The sequence below is a fragment of the Kogia breviceps genome, chromosome 11 (genome assembly GCF_026419965.1).
Source record: "Kogia breviceps isolate mKogBre1 chromosome 11, mKogBre1 haplotype 1, whole genome shotgun sequence".
Lineage (NCBI taxonomy): Eukaryota > Metazoa > Chordata > Mammalia > Artiodactyla > Physeteridae > Kogia > Kogia breviceps.
In genome coordinates, this window is record NC_081320.1 from 41927391 (window position 1) to 41943308 (window position 15918).

Genomic DNA, 15918 nt, shown 5'->3' on the forward strand with positions numbered 1-15918 from the left:
TTGTTTTTTGCGGTATGCGGGCCTCTCACTGTTGTGGCCTCTCCCATTGTGGAGCACAGGCTCCGGACGCGCAGGCTCAGCAGCCATGGCTCACGGGCCCAGCCGCTTCGCGGCACGTGGGATCCTCCCCGACCGGGGCACGAACCCGTGTCTCCTGCATCAGCAGGCAGATTCTCAACCACTGCGCCACCAGGGAAGCCCTCTCCTTTTATTTTTGTTGGTGGTTTCTTCTTTAGTATTTAAAATGTTAAATGTTTATGTATCTAATTATATTTATCTTATTTTAAAATTTCTCCCATTGCTTATATGTGTCCAAGGACTTGATCTGACATGTTTACCATTAACATGCTTGTGTTATCATAATAAAGTCTGGAACATTTAAAAATATTTTTTTAAAGTTCTGCCTGTTCTGAGACTAAAAAACAGTCTCAACTATTTCATGGCTTGATTTTTACACATTTATGTAGTTATTGCCACCTATTCTTATTGTCATTTAGGGTATGATTAAAGATCTCATTTTATTTTTTTTTGCAATAGTGTATCCACTGTCCTAGGACCATTTTTAAAATGCTTTACTTTCCTCCATTGCATGGCGTGCTCTTACATAAAAAAATTATACAAAGATAACATGGTTATTAAAAGATAGGAAATATTGATTTTTAATAGTAACGAGTTTGGCCATGATCCCTGGCATGATTATTATTAGCTTTCTTATATGTAAATTTCAAGACACCTTTTTCTGTTTATGAATACATGATATACAATATATATTTTAAGTAAAACATGCTGTATTTTTCATTTAATATCTAATGAATTTGTATTAGTTTTAATGTGCATTTGTATAATATTCCATTTTTAGGAATGTACCATTTAAAAAAATTAATTCACTTGATACACTTTTTTTTAAAGTTTTTTTAAGCTGTTATAAACATTGAAGTAAATATTTTTATTAACATATCCTTGCACATTAATTATACTTAGGATAAATTCTTAAATGTGAATTTAGTGAGTTAAAGGATCTGTATATTTCTGAGGCTCTGGATGTGTATTGCTAATTTGCTATACAAAAAGATTGATCCATTTAGCATCACTAAGCATCAGCTGTTAGAATTCCTATTTCCCTATTCCTTTTATTCCTCAGAAAGTTACGATTAAAAACAAAAAGTCATTCCCAATATAATAATAATGTCAGAAATTATATGTCAGAAATTAATTTAATGTTTTTCTTTAATACTGATATTAAAAATCTCTTCACATCTTTTTAGTTATTTGTATATCTTCTTAGAATTTCCTGTTCCTATTCATTGCCTTTATTTTGTATTTTAATCATTTTATTTTATATTTATTAATAACACATGGATGTTAATGTTTAACATTAACTTTAATCTGAATGTTAATCTCTAGTCTAATATATAGATTGTAAATATTTCCTTAGTTTCATGTGTTTCTAACCTTTGATTTTCTTTTCCATGGTTTTACAGAAGTTTTAAAATTTTTAATGGAGTTAAATTTATTGATCTTTAACCTTACTATTTATGTCTTCCTTATTCCAAATAAATGTAATTATTTGTCTTTATTTAATTTTAGTATTTCTGTAGTTACTTGTTTAACATATAATTCACAAACTAAAAGTTTATTTTAGTGTTGTGTGTGAGGTTGGACTTTATTCTGAAAATGACTCATCACCTCCAATAACATTATTGTGATAATCTGTTGTTTTAACATTATTGTGATAATCTGTTGTTTTATTCAGCTCAGGTTACCATAATGAAATATATAGATTGGGTAGCTTAAACGGCAGAAATTTATTTTCTCACAGTTCCAGAGGCTGAAAGTCTGAGATCAGGGTGCCAGCATGGTTGGTTTCTGGTAAGGACGCTCCTGGGTTTCAGATGATCACATTCTCCTTGTGTCCTCACATGACCCTTCCTCAGCATGTATTCTAGTGTCTTCTCCTTCTACAAGGACCCCAATCCCATCAGATTAGGACCTTACCCATATGACTTCATTTGACTTTAATTATCTCTCCAAGGCCTCTTCTCCAAACAAGGCTACACTGGCACTAGGGCTTCTACACAGAATTTCGGGGGGAATGCAGCATTCAGTTCATAAATATCTGTCCTTTCCCAACCTATTTTGAAGACCACCTTTATCATAATATGTTATATAAATACTAAGATCTGTTTCTAGGCTCTGATTCCTGCCCACCCCCTTCCTTCTCTCTCTGTATGTCTTGAACCAGTACAACATTGTTTTGATTATTACATCTGATATAGTATGCTTTAATTTCTTATATGACATATATGTCCTATAAAATCCTCTTTTTAAAATATACTATTTATCTCCTCAATATTCTTCTAGGTTAATTTGAGAATCACTTTGTCACATCCCTTCCACCTCTTACCTCCCCCTAAAACTGACCTATAGTGTTAATATGCAGTAAATCTGCAAATTTAAATGGAGATAATTGACATATTTCAGCATCTGGTATTTTTCAACAGGAATATATGTATTTTTCTCACTTATTTGCTTTAATATCTTTTGGTAAAATATTTTATGTGTTCCCTATCTAAGTCCTATTTTTGGTATTTTATGGTTTATTTCAGGTAGTATTTTGAGGAAGGTTTGTTTCTGATATTAACTAGTATTACTGTCATTCTATGGGAAAGAAGTCCTTGATTTTGTTTGTTTATTTTATATCTGTCCATTTCCCTGATTTTACCAATTTTATTTTTTTTCCTGGGAAAAGGTGTTTTTCTTTTAGAAAACTTAGATTTCTTCCAAACAATTTCTTTTTTCAAAGCAGTGGTTTTTTTCACATTTGAGAATGTGATAAATCTATAGGAGTCTCTCAGGAGGAAAATATACTCTTTTCCTCATCATGCAACCATACTTATTGTCTTGAATAGGACACTTTACAATGTGCTGATTAAAGTGTATACCTATGGAGAAAATTAATCTTAATGGAATGTTTCCTTGTAGATCTACTGTATATTCTTTTGAACTGAAGAATAAATGACAGAAATACCTTTTAAAAAATAATAGCTTAGCATCAGTCTACAGAGGCAGAAAGAAATTAGTGGTCTTCTAGGGCTGGGAGTGGATACGAGGAATAAGCAGGTGATAGCTTAAGGGGCAGGGTTTCTCTTTGAGATGAAGAAAATGTTCTAAAATTGACTGTGGTTACGTTTGCACATATCTGCAAAAATATTAAAAAAACTAAAAGCTGTTGAATTACATACTTTAAATGGGTGAATAGTATGGTATGGGAATTGTATTTCAACAGAACCATTAAAATAGAACTCAACATCATGTACATTTACTCACTGAACCATTTTTATCCATTATGAGACAAAGTGGTTGATGCCACAGATACCAATTCTATTTTATGACACTATTTATTGTGTTACATTATCAGCAAGAAAGAAAAATAAGAACAACCTAAACATCAAAACAAATCTCAGAAGGAAACATTATATCTGAGTGTTTATTTTTTGTAAAAAATCTGTATAGTTTTCTAACTTTCTGTGTCACTAATTAAAACTTTTTATATTTTCTGATTGAATTATCAGTCACTGCATAAATTGGAAACATTTTGAAAGATATAATATTCTCAATGCTGATTTCAAAACATGATAGAAATCTTATGCAATCTTATACAATCCATCTCACTTAGAATTCAAATTTAGCAGTACCTGTATATTAAAAGAATAATATGCTAATACAAAGAATTCATATCAGGAATGGTTTAATATTAGAAGATCTGTTAATATAATTGATAGTAGGACGGCCAATAAAATGGTAAACAGATCATCTGATAATACTAGAAAGTTATTTTTTTATGATTTAAAATTATGGAACAATGTAATTTGTGTGGCCCAAAATCTTCATGTTTTGTAGCTATTAAATATTGGACATTTTTTCTTATTATGTGACAGGCAGACAAGAGTGTGTACTGTAATAGTGGGTTTTGTGTGTGTGTGTGATTGATTGATTCATTGATTTTAACATCTTTATTGGAGTATAATTGCTTTACAATGGTATGTTAGTTTCTGCTTTATAACAAAGTGAATCAGCTATACATATATATGGAATCTAAAAAAAAAAGGTTATGAAGAACCTAGGGGCAGGACAAGGATAAAGACACAGATGTAGAGAATGGACTTGAGGACACGGGGAGTGGGAAGGGTAAGCTGGGACGAAGTGAGAGAGTGGCATGAACATATATACACTACCAAATGTAAAATAGATAGCTAGTGGGAAGCAGCTGCATAGCACAGGGAGATCAGCTCGGTGCTTTGTAACAGTGGTTTTATACACACCCACATCCATACCCATCCCCCCCACACACATATGTTAAATTTCTTTGAGTCAAAGGGTGTACTAAGCATATATGTCAAGCAGCTCTCTAACCAAATTGCTATTGAAATAACATGTAAGAAAAACTAAAAAGAGAAACACTACAAAGTACCTCTATAGGCCAGAAGTTTTGAAAAATTTCTTTGAATTTAGAAAACAGATGGAATCAGAATAATGACTCAACCTGAGAAAAGAAAATATTACATTAAATATGGTGTAGAGGGTATTGTCAAAGTAGGAAACATTGTTCCAAATGGAATCTAGGAACACTCTAAATTCAGTCAACAAATGTTATGAGCAGGAATGAGGCTGGGAGAAATCTTAAGGGGAAATTATTTAGAAGTCTACCTTCTAAAAATCTTGGCTAGACAGCAGGTTACCCAATTCCTTTGGCCAACCTTACCATCAACATAAAGAGATGATAGCATGATTAGTGAAGTTCTCTAGTACTACTTTTTGAGCAAGGTGATTCATCTGCCCCACCTACATACAAAGAGCCTGTAGTCAGTTTTTGGAAAACAGACTTAAAAGCTGCAGAGGGTGAAACCCATACCAGTTATATATACTAATCAATCTAGTCCTTCATTTCTAAACATAAACAAATGCTGAGTCATAGAATATTTGAGGAAAACCAATCACATCAAATAGAAGACAATAATAAACAAATTGCATAGCTATTCTTTAGCAAATACAAATAACTCATGGACTAGGAGATAAATTTATAAAGTAATAATTATTTCTCATTTTAGGAATATAGGAAGCTAGGTCATTCATAGCAGCTGTTCAGCTTGAAACAACTAAAAGTACTGCTTTATGTACTGCATATAAGATGTTGTTTAAGTCTAGAGTGCTTAGTAAGGTTATTAAGGAATTACCGGGCCAAATCCAGGGGAAATTGAGAGTCCAGAGGTCCAGAAAGATAGACTTAAACACTTAAACTGCATTTGCCTTGAGGTTACTTGTTAGTCCAGGCAATTTGTACTCAGATTTGATAGTCTCTGGGGCCTATCTGGCTTGGAGAGTCTAATATGGTGCCCTCTCCCACATTAGGCTGGAAAGAACTATTCTTTTCAGGTTAAGATTGAATCAGAAGTAAATGAAAAAGCAGTCAAAATTCTTCCGTTAAAGAAATCTTCAGGTCTAGGGAGTTTTTTCTTGAATTCCTATCTTACATAAACTCTTGGAGAATAGAAAAGAGGAAACACCAACTCATTTTATAAGGTGTGTGTAATCTTGATAATGAAGCCAGATGAGGATAGTACAAGAACTCATAAACTCATAAATATACAGGCTCATTCATAAATATAGATCAGAAATCTTAAATAAAATATTAGAAAACAGAATTCAGCAGTTTACAAAAAACATTAATACGTTGAGTTTATCATAGCAAATGCAAGCTGTTCAATATTACAAAGTCTATTAATGTAATTTAATGAATTAATAGATTAAAGGACAATAATTATGTAATCATTTCAATAGATACAGAAAAGCATTTAATAAAACACACCATAAATTCATGGTAAGATCTCTTAGTAAATTGAAAACATAAGAGAATTTCTTTAAACTGATAAAAATCTATCCTCAAAATCCTATAAGTATCATATTTAATTACCATCACTCCTATTTTGTATTGTATTTGACGTCATACTTAGTGTTATAAAGATAGAAACATAAATAAATTAAAAAATACATCTTTGAAAGGAAGAAACAAAATTGTCACTTTTTCAGATGATATATTTTTGTACATTGAAAATTCAAAGAATTTACAGAAAATTTATTACAATTAATGGAAGAGATTAGCATGTTTCCTGATAGGAAATCATGCAAAATCAATTGTCATTTTATAAACCAGGAATAAAAGTTGAAAAGTTAAAATTTTTAAAAGATAAAATTGATACAATAGCATACATTAAAAGTAGTAGAAATATATCTAGCAAAATATGTTCAAGACCTCCATGGAGAAAATTCTAAAATGTTTTTGAGAGACGAAAAGGAATTAAAGAGGACCTAAATAAAATTGAAATAGCATGTTCATTGATTGGAAGAGTTATTGTAGATATTTGTTCTCTTAAAATTGATCTATAAATTTAATTCAGTGGCAGTCAAAAATCTCAATAATCTTATTTTTGGGAGGATGAGTACCTTTGCAATCTGATTGTAATATTGTTAAGCCAGTACAAAAGCCAGGAACAGCTAAGAGACTCCTAAAGACTGAGATAATGTAGGTGGGTTTTCTCTATTGGATATCAAGGCTTAATTTAGAAATCTTATTAAATGAGTGCCAGACACTCCGGTACTGTCATTGGATAGATAATGAAACAGAATATAGGGCCTCCAAAAAAGATCTTTGATATTTATAAAAGAGATAGTATTGCAGGTCAGTGGGTAGAGGACAGACATTTCAATGAATAGTACTGGGACAATTGACTATCAGTATGGGGGAAATAATACACCAAAAAATGAGTTTCAGGTTGATAAAATATCAAAATATAAAATGTAAGGCCATAAATCTTTCAGAAGATAGTATAAGAGAATATCTTTATGATTCAGGTTAGGGAAGGAATTCCTAACTAAAATAACAAAGTCACTAACCATAAAGGAAAATATTCATATATTAAATATTAAGCTACGTTAAAACTGCAAGAAAAAAAACAAAAAAATGAAAGATAGTAGATAAAATAAGCTATATGATGAGAAATGATGTTTTCAGCACAAAATCAGCAAAGAACTAGCAAAATATATAAAAAATTCACTATTCATCATGACAATCGAGACAGACATCTCAATAGAAAAAACAAGCAAGGGCTTCCCTGGTGGTGCAGTGGTTGAGAGTCTGCCTGCCAATGCAGGAGACACAGGTTCGTGCCCCAGTCTGGGAAGATCCCACATGCTGCGGAGTGGCTGGGCCCGTGAGCCATGGCCGCTGAGCCTGCACATCTGGAGCCTGTGCTCCTCAATGGGAGAGGCCACAACAGTGAGAGGCCTGCATACCGCAAAACAAACAAACAAAAAAAACAAGCAAAAGATTTAAACAGGTACTTCACTAAGGAAGGAATTCACTTGGCTGAGAAACATGTGAAAGGTGATCAACTTTAGTGCATCATTGAAATGCAAATTAAAACCAAATGAGATAACATTATGTAAGAATTAATAACACAAATGTTGATAAGGGTACGAAGTATTCAGAACCCCTTTGAAAAAAATTAGCATCATCTTTTAAAGTCGAAGATCCTCATGAACCAGAAATTCTTTTCCTAACTATATTCCCTTGAAAAACTTGCCCTAATGTACCATAATACACATGCAAGAGTATTCATTCCAGCATTGTTGTATTTTCAAAATTAGAAATGACTTAAATGTCCATTGGTAATAAAATGAACAATCTGGGTTAAACTCCTAACATGGAATATTATACAGCATGAAAAGGCCCACCCTATTGCTATATACAGTAGCATGGATGTATTTCACAAGTATAATGTTGAATTATAAAAGCAAGACAGAAAATTATACATACAGATTTTTTCCACTTATATAATATTGAGAAAGAAAATATTGAGTAAGACTGAGTATTTAGATGGTTACAAAGCAATGAAATTAAGGGAATAAACTGACAGGCATATGTGATAAAGGCCTGGTACTGAAAATATAGAGAACTCTTAACACTCAACAGTAAGAAAAACATTTAAAAACGGGCCCAATTAAAAAACAGGCAAAAGTTCTGAACAGATACCTCACCAAAGAAGATATTCAAATGGCAGGAAAGCATACAAAAGATGCTCGACAACATATGTCCTCAGGGAATTACAAATTAAAACAACAATGAGCTTCCACCACACACCCATTAGGATGGCTACAATACTGACAACACCAAATGCTGAAGAGAATGTGGAACAGCAGGAACTCTCATTGTTGATGGGAATGGAAAATGGTACAGCCAGCTTAGAAGAGAGTTTGGCAGTTTCTACAAAATGAAACATACTCTTATTATATGATCCAGCAAGTACACTCTAGGTATTTGCCAAATGAGTTGAAAACTTATGTCAACATAGAAACGTGCCCATTCATGTTTATAACAGCTTATTCATAATAGCCAAAACCTGGAAGCAACCAAGATGTCCTTTAGTAGGTGAATAGATAAACAAACTCTGGTACATTCTTATAATTGAATATTTATTCAGTGGCAAAAAAGAAATGGTCTATGAATCCACAGAAAGACATGGAGGAAAGTTAAATGCATATTGCTAAGTAAAATAACTCAATCTGAGAAGGCTATATACTCATGATTCCAACTATATGACATTCTGGACAAGGCAAAATTATAGAGACAGTAAAAAGATCAGGGTTGCCAGGATTTGGGAAAGGGATGGAGGGATGAATAAGTGGAAGACAGGGAATTTTTAGAGCAGTGAAACTATTCTCTACGATATTGTAATGGTGGAATATGTCATTATACATATGTTAAAACCCATAGATTATATAACACAAAGAGTAAACTCTAATGTAAAGTATGGACTTCAGTTAATAACAGTGTGTCAGTATTGGTTCATCAGCTGTACCAAATGTTACCACACTAATGCAAGATGTTATAATAAGGGAATCTGCATGAATTTCTGTGTGAAGGGATATATGGGAACTCTGTACTTTCTGCTCACTTTATCTGTAAATGTAAAACTGCTCTAAAAAATAAAGTTTATTAAGTTAAAAAATACAAAGAAGCAAAAAATGAAGGCAAGACATGGAATTGATTATCATAAATGTCATGATAATGTTTTCCTGAGTGGAGAGGAAAGAAGTTGTTTTGGAGCTTCTGGCATGCTGGTGCTATTTAGTTTTGTTTGCCTGGTGAAATTGTACATATAGGTTTTATTTATTTATTTTCTTTATGTATACTATATTCATAATTTTAAAAAACATGGTAAGGAGGAAAAGGAAGGAAGCAAGCCACAGAAGGATAGAAATCAAAGATAAACCTTGCTTTCTTGGAAATTTATGACTACCATAATAGAGAAATTTAATTCAAAGATTAAATAGATAAAACTGCATATCATTCTGTGATCAAGAAGACAAAATCAAATATATGTCCCAAAATATAGAGTGAAGACACAAAGAGATGGAAAATATGAATGCAAAGTTAAGGAACATGGATAATTGATGTAGATTTTTGGTTGTATCTAATAGGGATTTAGAAAGAAAGTACAGTCACACAGCAGGAGACTGAAATATTTAAATAAAAGAGGGGAATTTCCCTGCATTAAAGAAAGACTAGGTTATTACAGTTGAAAGAATGCATTTTTTTGGTCAGGCAGGGTAAGTTAGGGCAGACAGTTTTCTCGCATCTGAAATTGTGTATTTTAGTTTGAGTGCAAAAGAGAGGCATTTCCAAACACATGAGTGTTCAAAGTTTACTTTTCACCCATCCTGTCTTACTGGTGTTTTACCAAAAATGAAAAAGAAATTCTAAATACAAGATGGGATGGGAGTAAATAAATGTGTGCAAAAGTGAGAGTAAAACTCATAGATAAATCTAAATAACTGATTGTTTGATTATTTGTAAAGTTTATGCTATTAAGAATGCCTAAAAGAGGAGAGGCTTAATGTTTAAAACATTTTTTAGATGAAAACCCAGATTATTTCAAATAAACAGTGGGCAGAAAGTGTATAACTTATTAATAACCAGTATAAGATAATTTGAAAAAACTGATCCAGTGAAAAACAGGAAAGGAAACAAAAAAGAAGGAAGAAATCATTGAAAATAGAAAACTTAAAATAAGATGGCTAGAATAGGTCCAAATATGTAAGTATTCATGAGAAATGCCAAAGTTGGAAAGTGTTATAGTTTGGTTACTAAGAGAGATTCATACATTAAGATCCCACAGAAAGATTGAAAATAAAGAATGGGGAGCAAAAAGGACAATATTCTTCAAGAAAATTGGATTGGAGTTAAAGACCATTAAATGGGAGAAGATAGGAACATTTGTTTTGATATTATTTTTAACCCATGAAAAAGACAGTAACCCATTTACTGGGGACAAGCAAACATCAGTATGTAAATAAACAAAAACTGTTAAGTAGTAGGAAGAGAAACCAAGGGACCACACCACTGTGGGAGAATTCAACACTCCTTCAGGAACTGAGCAATTAAGTAGAGGGCAAGTAATCAAACTATAATTAAGAGAATTTGAATGTCAAAGTCACTGAAAAATAGTGCCATATACCTCTTTGTAGCTTGCCCACAGAAGGTATCTTCCATGTCATTTCAGTTTTCAAATTTGTTGATAAGAGGTTATACATGGACTTTATTTGTAATTTCCTCTGTATTTATGTTTGTTTTTGTATTCTTTGTATTGTTTTCTCTTTGTTGTTTAATTGGACTTACCTGTGATTTGTCTATTTTATTGATTTTATGTTTAACTTGAGCTTTTGGTTTCATTGATCAAATCTTTCATGTCTTCTCTATGTCGTTAATGTCTGCTTTATATTTTATCAGTTTTGTTCTCTCACCTATTTATGGTTTATTTTGGCTTTTTTTGGCCTAGCTTCATGAGTTGAGTGTTTGTTTATTTTAAATCTTTTATGTTTTCTAATGTTCACATATAAAGATGTAATTTGTTTTTAAAATGGCGTTAGCTGCATTCCATAGGTTTTGATATGAACTATTTCATTGCTGTTCATTTTAAATATTAAAATTTTAAATTTTAAAATAATCTGCAATATCAATTTTGATTTCTTCTTTAACCAAACAGTTATTTAGAAGTGTGTTTTTAAATTTCCAAGTGTTAAAAATGTAGATCATGGATTATTGGAGTCTTTACTCACTCTTCCCTGGCTGAATCTGGTGTTACTTTAAACCAGGAAGGTTATCCAGAGAGCCTTTACCAGGTGCAGCATTAAGCAGTTGAGTAACTCAAAATTTACTTTTATTTTTAATAAAGGTGTTTTTCCTCATTGTCTTTTATTTCCTTTAGTCTTACTGCTCTGATCCAAACCTCGTGTTAGATTTGAAGAACCTCATTGTGCTTTTTGCTGACACACTTCAGGTTTGTGGTTTATGTTTACACAGACTTATCTAGATGAGTGTTTCATCAGCTCTAAATCTTTTCATTGTCTATCTAAGCTTGAGTAAGTAACTTTTAGTTTTTAGTTGTGTTTCTTCTTTTCTGAGAGCTAGATCTTTTTATCTCTTTGTAGCATTTCCTGGTCATCACCTTGACCGTTTATGTTCTCATAAATTGTTCTCATCCCCCTTTTTTCTCAAGGCAAATCAATTAATTGAACTCACTACCTTAGTTCTTCAAAACGTACTTAATTCAGATATAATGTCTGAGTGATTTTGGAGTTTCTTAACTACTATTTTAAATAATGAACCACATTTTGTTTTTGTTTTTGTTTTTGTTTTTGTTTGAGGTACGCGGGCCTCTCACTGCTGTGGCCTCTCCCGTTGCGGAGCACAGGCTCCGGACGCGCAGGCTTAGTGGCCATGGCTCACGGGCCCAGCTGCTCCACGGCATGTGAACCACATATTATATCCAATAGAATTGTATTAGAAGTGGGTGATATTGGTAGCATTCTCATTTTCTCTCCCTATTGCTGGAGGTTGCTAAGAGTTACAGAAGGAGTTGTAGGGAAAACTTAGCTGACATTTATACCCAGTATATATTAATTTTAATGTTCATCTTTTAATTTTTTTCTGACTGGCTCATATTGGTATATATCTTTTAATTCTTGAGAATGAACACTAAATATTAGGTGGGAATGAAAGATTTTTCTTATCATGGTTTTATTTAAATTTTTGGCCAAAGAACAAAAATATCTTTCAGTGCCTAATCTCTCATGTTGCTTTAAAAATATCACCTTATGAAATGAAGCTATTTTCTTATTTTGTTTCAGGTGTATGGTTTTCCTGTAAATCAGCTTTTTGACATGCTGTTAGAAATCAGAGATCAATATAGTGAAACTTTGCTAAAGAAGTGGTCAGGTATTTTCAGGTGAGAAATTGTCTATAGTTGTGTGTGTGTGTGTGCACATGCACGTGCACATGCATGTGTGTACACATGTCTTTATACATAAGGTTTTTCAGATGTAATAATCAACAAGTATATGTGGCGTATTTTTTCTAGCTCTGATCCCAGTTATGATTAAAAATTCAAGTAAGGTGTAGTTATGTCCCAAATAAAGTTCCCGAGATATCCAGTCTCAGTATATTAGTACGTACTATGTGAGGAGTCCCCAGATCCCATTTTGGCTTTTTTGTTTCCTTGAATGAATGTCATATACCTTGGTTCATACCAACCAGATCGCCTTGTGTCTTCTTAATCTGTTTTTTGATTTTCTCTTTGAGGATCATGCCCAGTCTGTGTCTCACTTGTAAAGTAGTGGCTTTTGAGCCCTTTCGAGTAACTTAGTTTTTTTGGAACTTTTTTGAAGACTCAACTCATGTGATTCCTCATCTTCTTCTCTTATACCCAGAGAAGAGATCTTATACCCAGAGATACAATCCAGTATTAATTTAATTTAAATAATTTGAAGCATATTATTTAAATAGTTACTGCAACATGCATACAACAATAAGAAAATTATTGTATTACACCTCCACTTACAGATGTTTCCTTGCACTGTTTTCCTGGCACACAACTCATGTCAGCTCACTTGTTTCTTCTCCTTTTGAACCTTTACTCCTTAAAGTGATCTTTCTGCTTACTGTAAGACCTCTTCCCCAGATCAGCTTACTCTATTTTCAGGTTCGTATAGCTTTAAGATATTATATTGTCCCTTTAATCTTACTCTTCACATTTTATGAACATGTCTCTGATAATCATGTAGTGCAACTCATTTATATATTAATATAAACATTTGTGTTTCTAAAAGCCCGGTTTATTAATGATACAGTTTTATTTAGAGGAGGATTATCTCTTGAAAATTAGTAACATGATATATCCATGGTTTTAAGAGCATCTGATCTGATGCCTTCAGTAAATTTCTTTTTTGATTTTGGTAGTATGGTCTCTGCTTTTAGAGAACCCCCAGTCCAGTTAAGGAGGCAGAACCTATGGATGAAGAAAAAGTCATTCTTAATATAGAGCAGTAGATGAAGTAAATGAACATAATTTGGATTTATTATAGAACTTGCTTTTCCTCATCTAACAGTTTTGAAAGTTAGATCTAGTACAGAATTAAAGAACATAATAAAAAATGTCTTATTTTTTTAAAAAAGCAAATAAAACCTCTTTGCCTTCTCCAGAGCTCACATTCTTTTATTATTTACTTCTCACTTGCCTTAAGGCTTCAACATGTTGCCTTAAAATTTTCTGTCTGACCTGTAAATCTCAAATACTATGAGGTCATGTTTATAATTGTGTTCCATTTGTTTTAGAGTGTAATTTTCCTTCTTTTTTCTTTTTTTTAAAAAAGATGTCCTTACCTGAGACCAAATAGCTGTATTATAAAAGGAATACATTAAGGACTGGGAAACATTTATTTTGGGTTGTGGTGGATATACAACTCTTGGAGCTCACCTGAAAATTATTTGTGATCACTATAGTGATTAACTAACCCTTCTTTCCTTTTTCCCTCCTGCCTTCCTTTCTTCTTTTATTTTCTTTATAGAAACATACTTGATTCTGACAACTATAGTCCTATACCAGTAACAAGTGAAGAGATATATAAAAAGGTGGTAGGACAATTCCCATTCCAAGATACAGAGCTGGAAAAGGTAAGGAACACTTTAAAATAAACTTCTCTGATTTGGCATCCCCTTAAAGCTTTCTTTGTATCAGTCTCATTAAAGGCATAACTTCTAACTCAATGGGTTAGAAATATAAAACACCTTCAAAGGACGATTTTGGGGCTTAGAAGGGCTTAGAAGAACAGAAGTTCCTGTTTGGGGAATCAGTAAATGGCTTTCGGGTATTGTCACCTCTGAAGTGTTTGGGGGATTGCTGGAAGTGTTCCATTTTGCCTTACACTTTCAAATACTTGCTTTTATTATACTTTTAGGACATTTTATCCCCAAAACATACAAGTAGAATTTACCATGCTATATAACTGTATTGGTTTTGACAGTGCATTGTCATGTATGTACTACTACAATAATGATACAGAACAGTTCCATGATTCCAAAAAATTGCCTCATGCTACACCTTCTTAATCAGTTCCTCCTCTAACCCCCAGCCTTTGCCAACTACCAGTCTTGTTGCTATCCATCACTTTTGCCTTTTCTAGAATGCCTTATAAATGGAATCATATAGTATGTAACCTTTTGAGACTGGCTTCTTTCACTGAACATAATGCTTTTGAGATTAATCTAAGTTGTTGCATGTATCAATAGCTCATTACTTTTTATTGCTGAATATATATCACAATTTATTTATCAGGTTTTAGAGGACATTTGAATTATTTTTTATTTAATTTAATCTTATTCTTTTTAGTATCAGGAAACTTTCACTAATATATATTTTTTTAATTTGAGGTTGTTAAGCAGGCAGTTCACAGTGTGGAAGAAAATTTCTTTTGCATTTTAATTAATTTATAAGTATTTTCAATGTATGTTGGTTTGTGACTTGGCTTTCATTAATTCTTGCTTTTACAGCAACCATTTCCAAAAAAGTTTCCATTCTCTGAATTTGTGCCAAAAGTTTACAACCAAATTAAAGAATTTATCTATGCCTGTCTGAAGTTTTCAGAAGATCTTCATCTAAGGTATAGTATGAAACAATGGAAATACAACAGATAGTGAGATTATGGATCCATATACATAAATATTCTGGGAATACTTTTGATTTTCCCTTACCTCTTATTTTGAAAGTCTTAATATTAGCCCTTTACAGTGTGGCACTGCTATATTTATATGGTCATGGTGAAAGGGAAAGTTGGAAACTCTTGAATAATTTCTTTTTGTTTATATTATTTACTTTATTCTCTGCTATTTTCTTTACAGATTTGCATTTCAACACTTTCTATCTAGTGAGAATTCACTAGAAAAGAGTAGTATAATATACTAGTTTTTACATTCTATTTGATGAAATTTTAAGGCCTGTAGGGGAGTAGCATGTGAAATTCTTTGGAAATACCATTCTTTCCAAATATTCTCTGGACTTGTTAAAGGAATTCATATCTTCTTTAAGTTTAATTATTTCACTAACGTATATTGAACCTATTTATATACCAGATGCATCCTGCTTTCTGGGGATGCAGAATTAACAGACACAGTTTTTTGCCCTTAGATATCATCAGTATTTACTGAGGATAATAGACATGAAAATAGACAGTTAAAATATACCATGGTGAGTGTTGTAATATGTATAGTGTGCTTGCAAAACACTGAGAAGAACGCTTAATTCATCTTAAAGAATTTGAGGGAGAATTATTGGCTTTTTAAAGGAGCCTCCTTCTCTCAGTGAGTATCACCATTCGCCCATATTGGAAATCCGAGAATCATTTTCAACTCTTATTTTCTATAATAACTATTTTTCTTAAAAATAAAGTTTCAGATATTGGTCTAAATTTTTATAAACCCTTCATGAATATGTTATTACATCTATAAAACTCAAAATAGTACTTATC

At 32.4% G+C, this 15918-nt stretch overlaps 1 protein-coding gene across 1 annotated transcript in view; it reads left to right on the top strand.

The window, feature by feature from the left end:
* EXOC6B (exocyst complex component 6B) overlaps nucleotides 1-15918 on the top strand; it is a 721321-nt gene that overhangs the window by 360078 nt on the left and 345325 nt on the right. The window contains exons 12-15 of the mRNA XM_059079741.2: nucleotides 11325-11396; nucleotides 12247-12344; nucleotides 13963-14068; nucleotides 14945-15054. Of these exons, the coding sequence (XP_058935724.1) occupies nucleotides 11325-11396; nucleotides 12247-12344; nucleotides 13963-14068; nucleotides 14945-15054 (386 nt within the window). The remainder of the gene's footprint in view (nucleotides 1-11324; nucleotides 11397-12246; nucleotides 12345-13962; nucleotides 14069-14944; nucleotides 15055-15918) is intronic.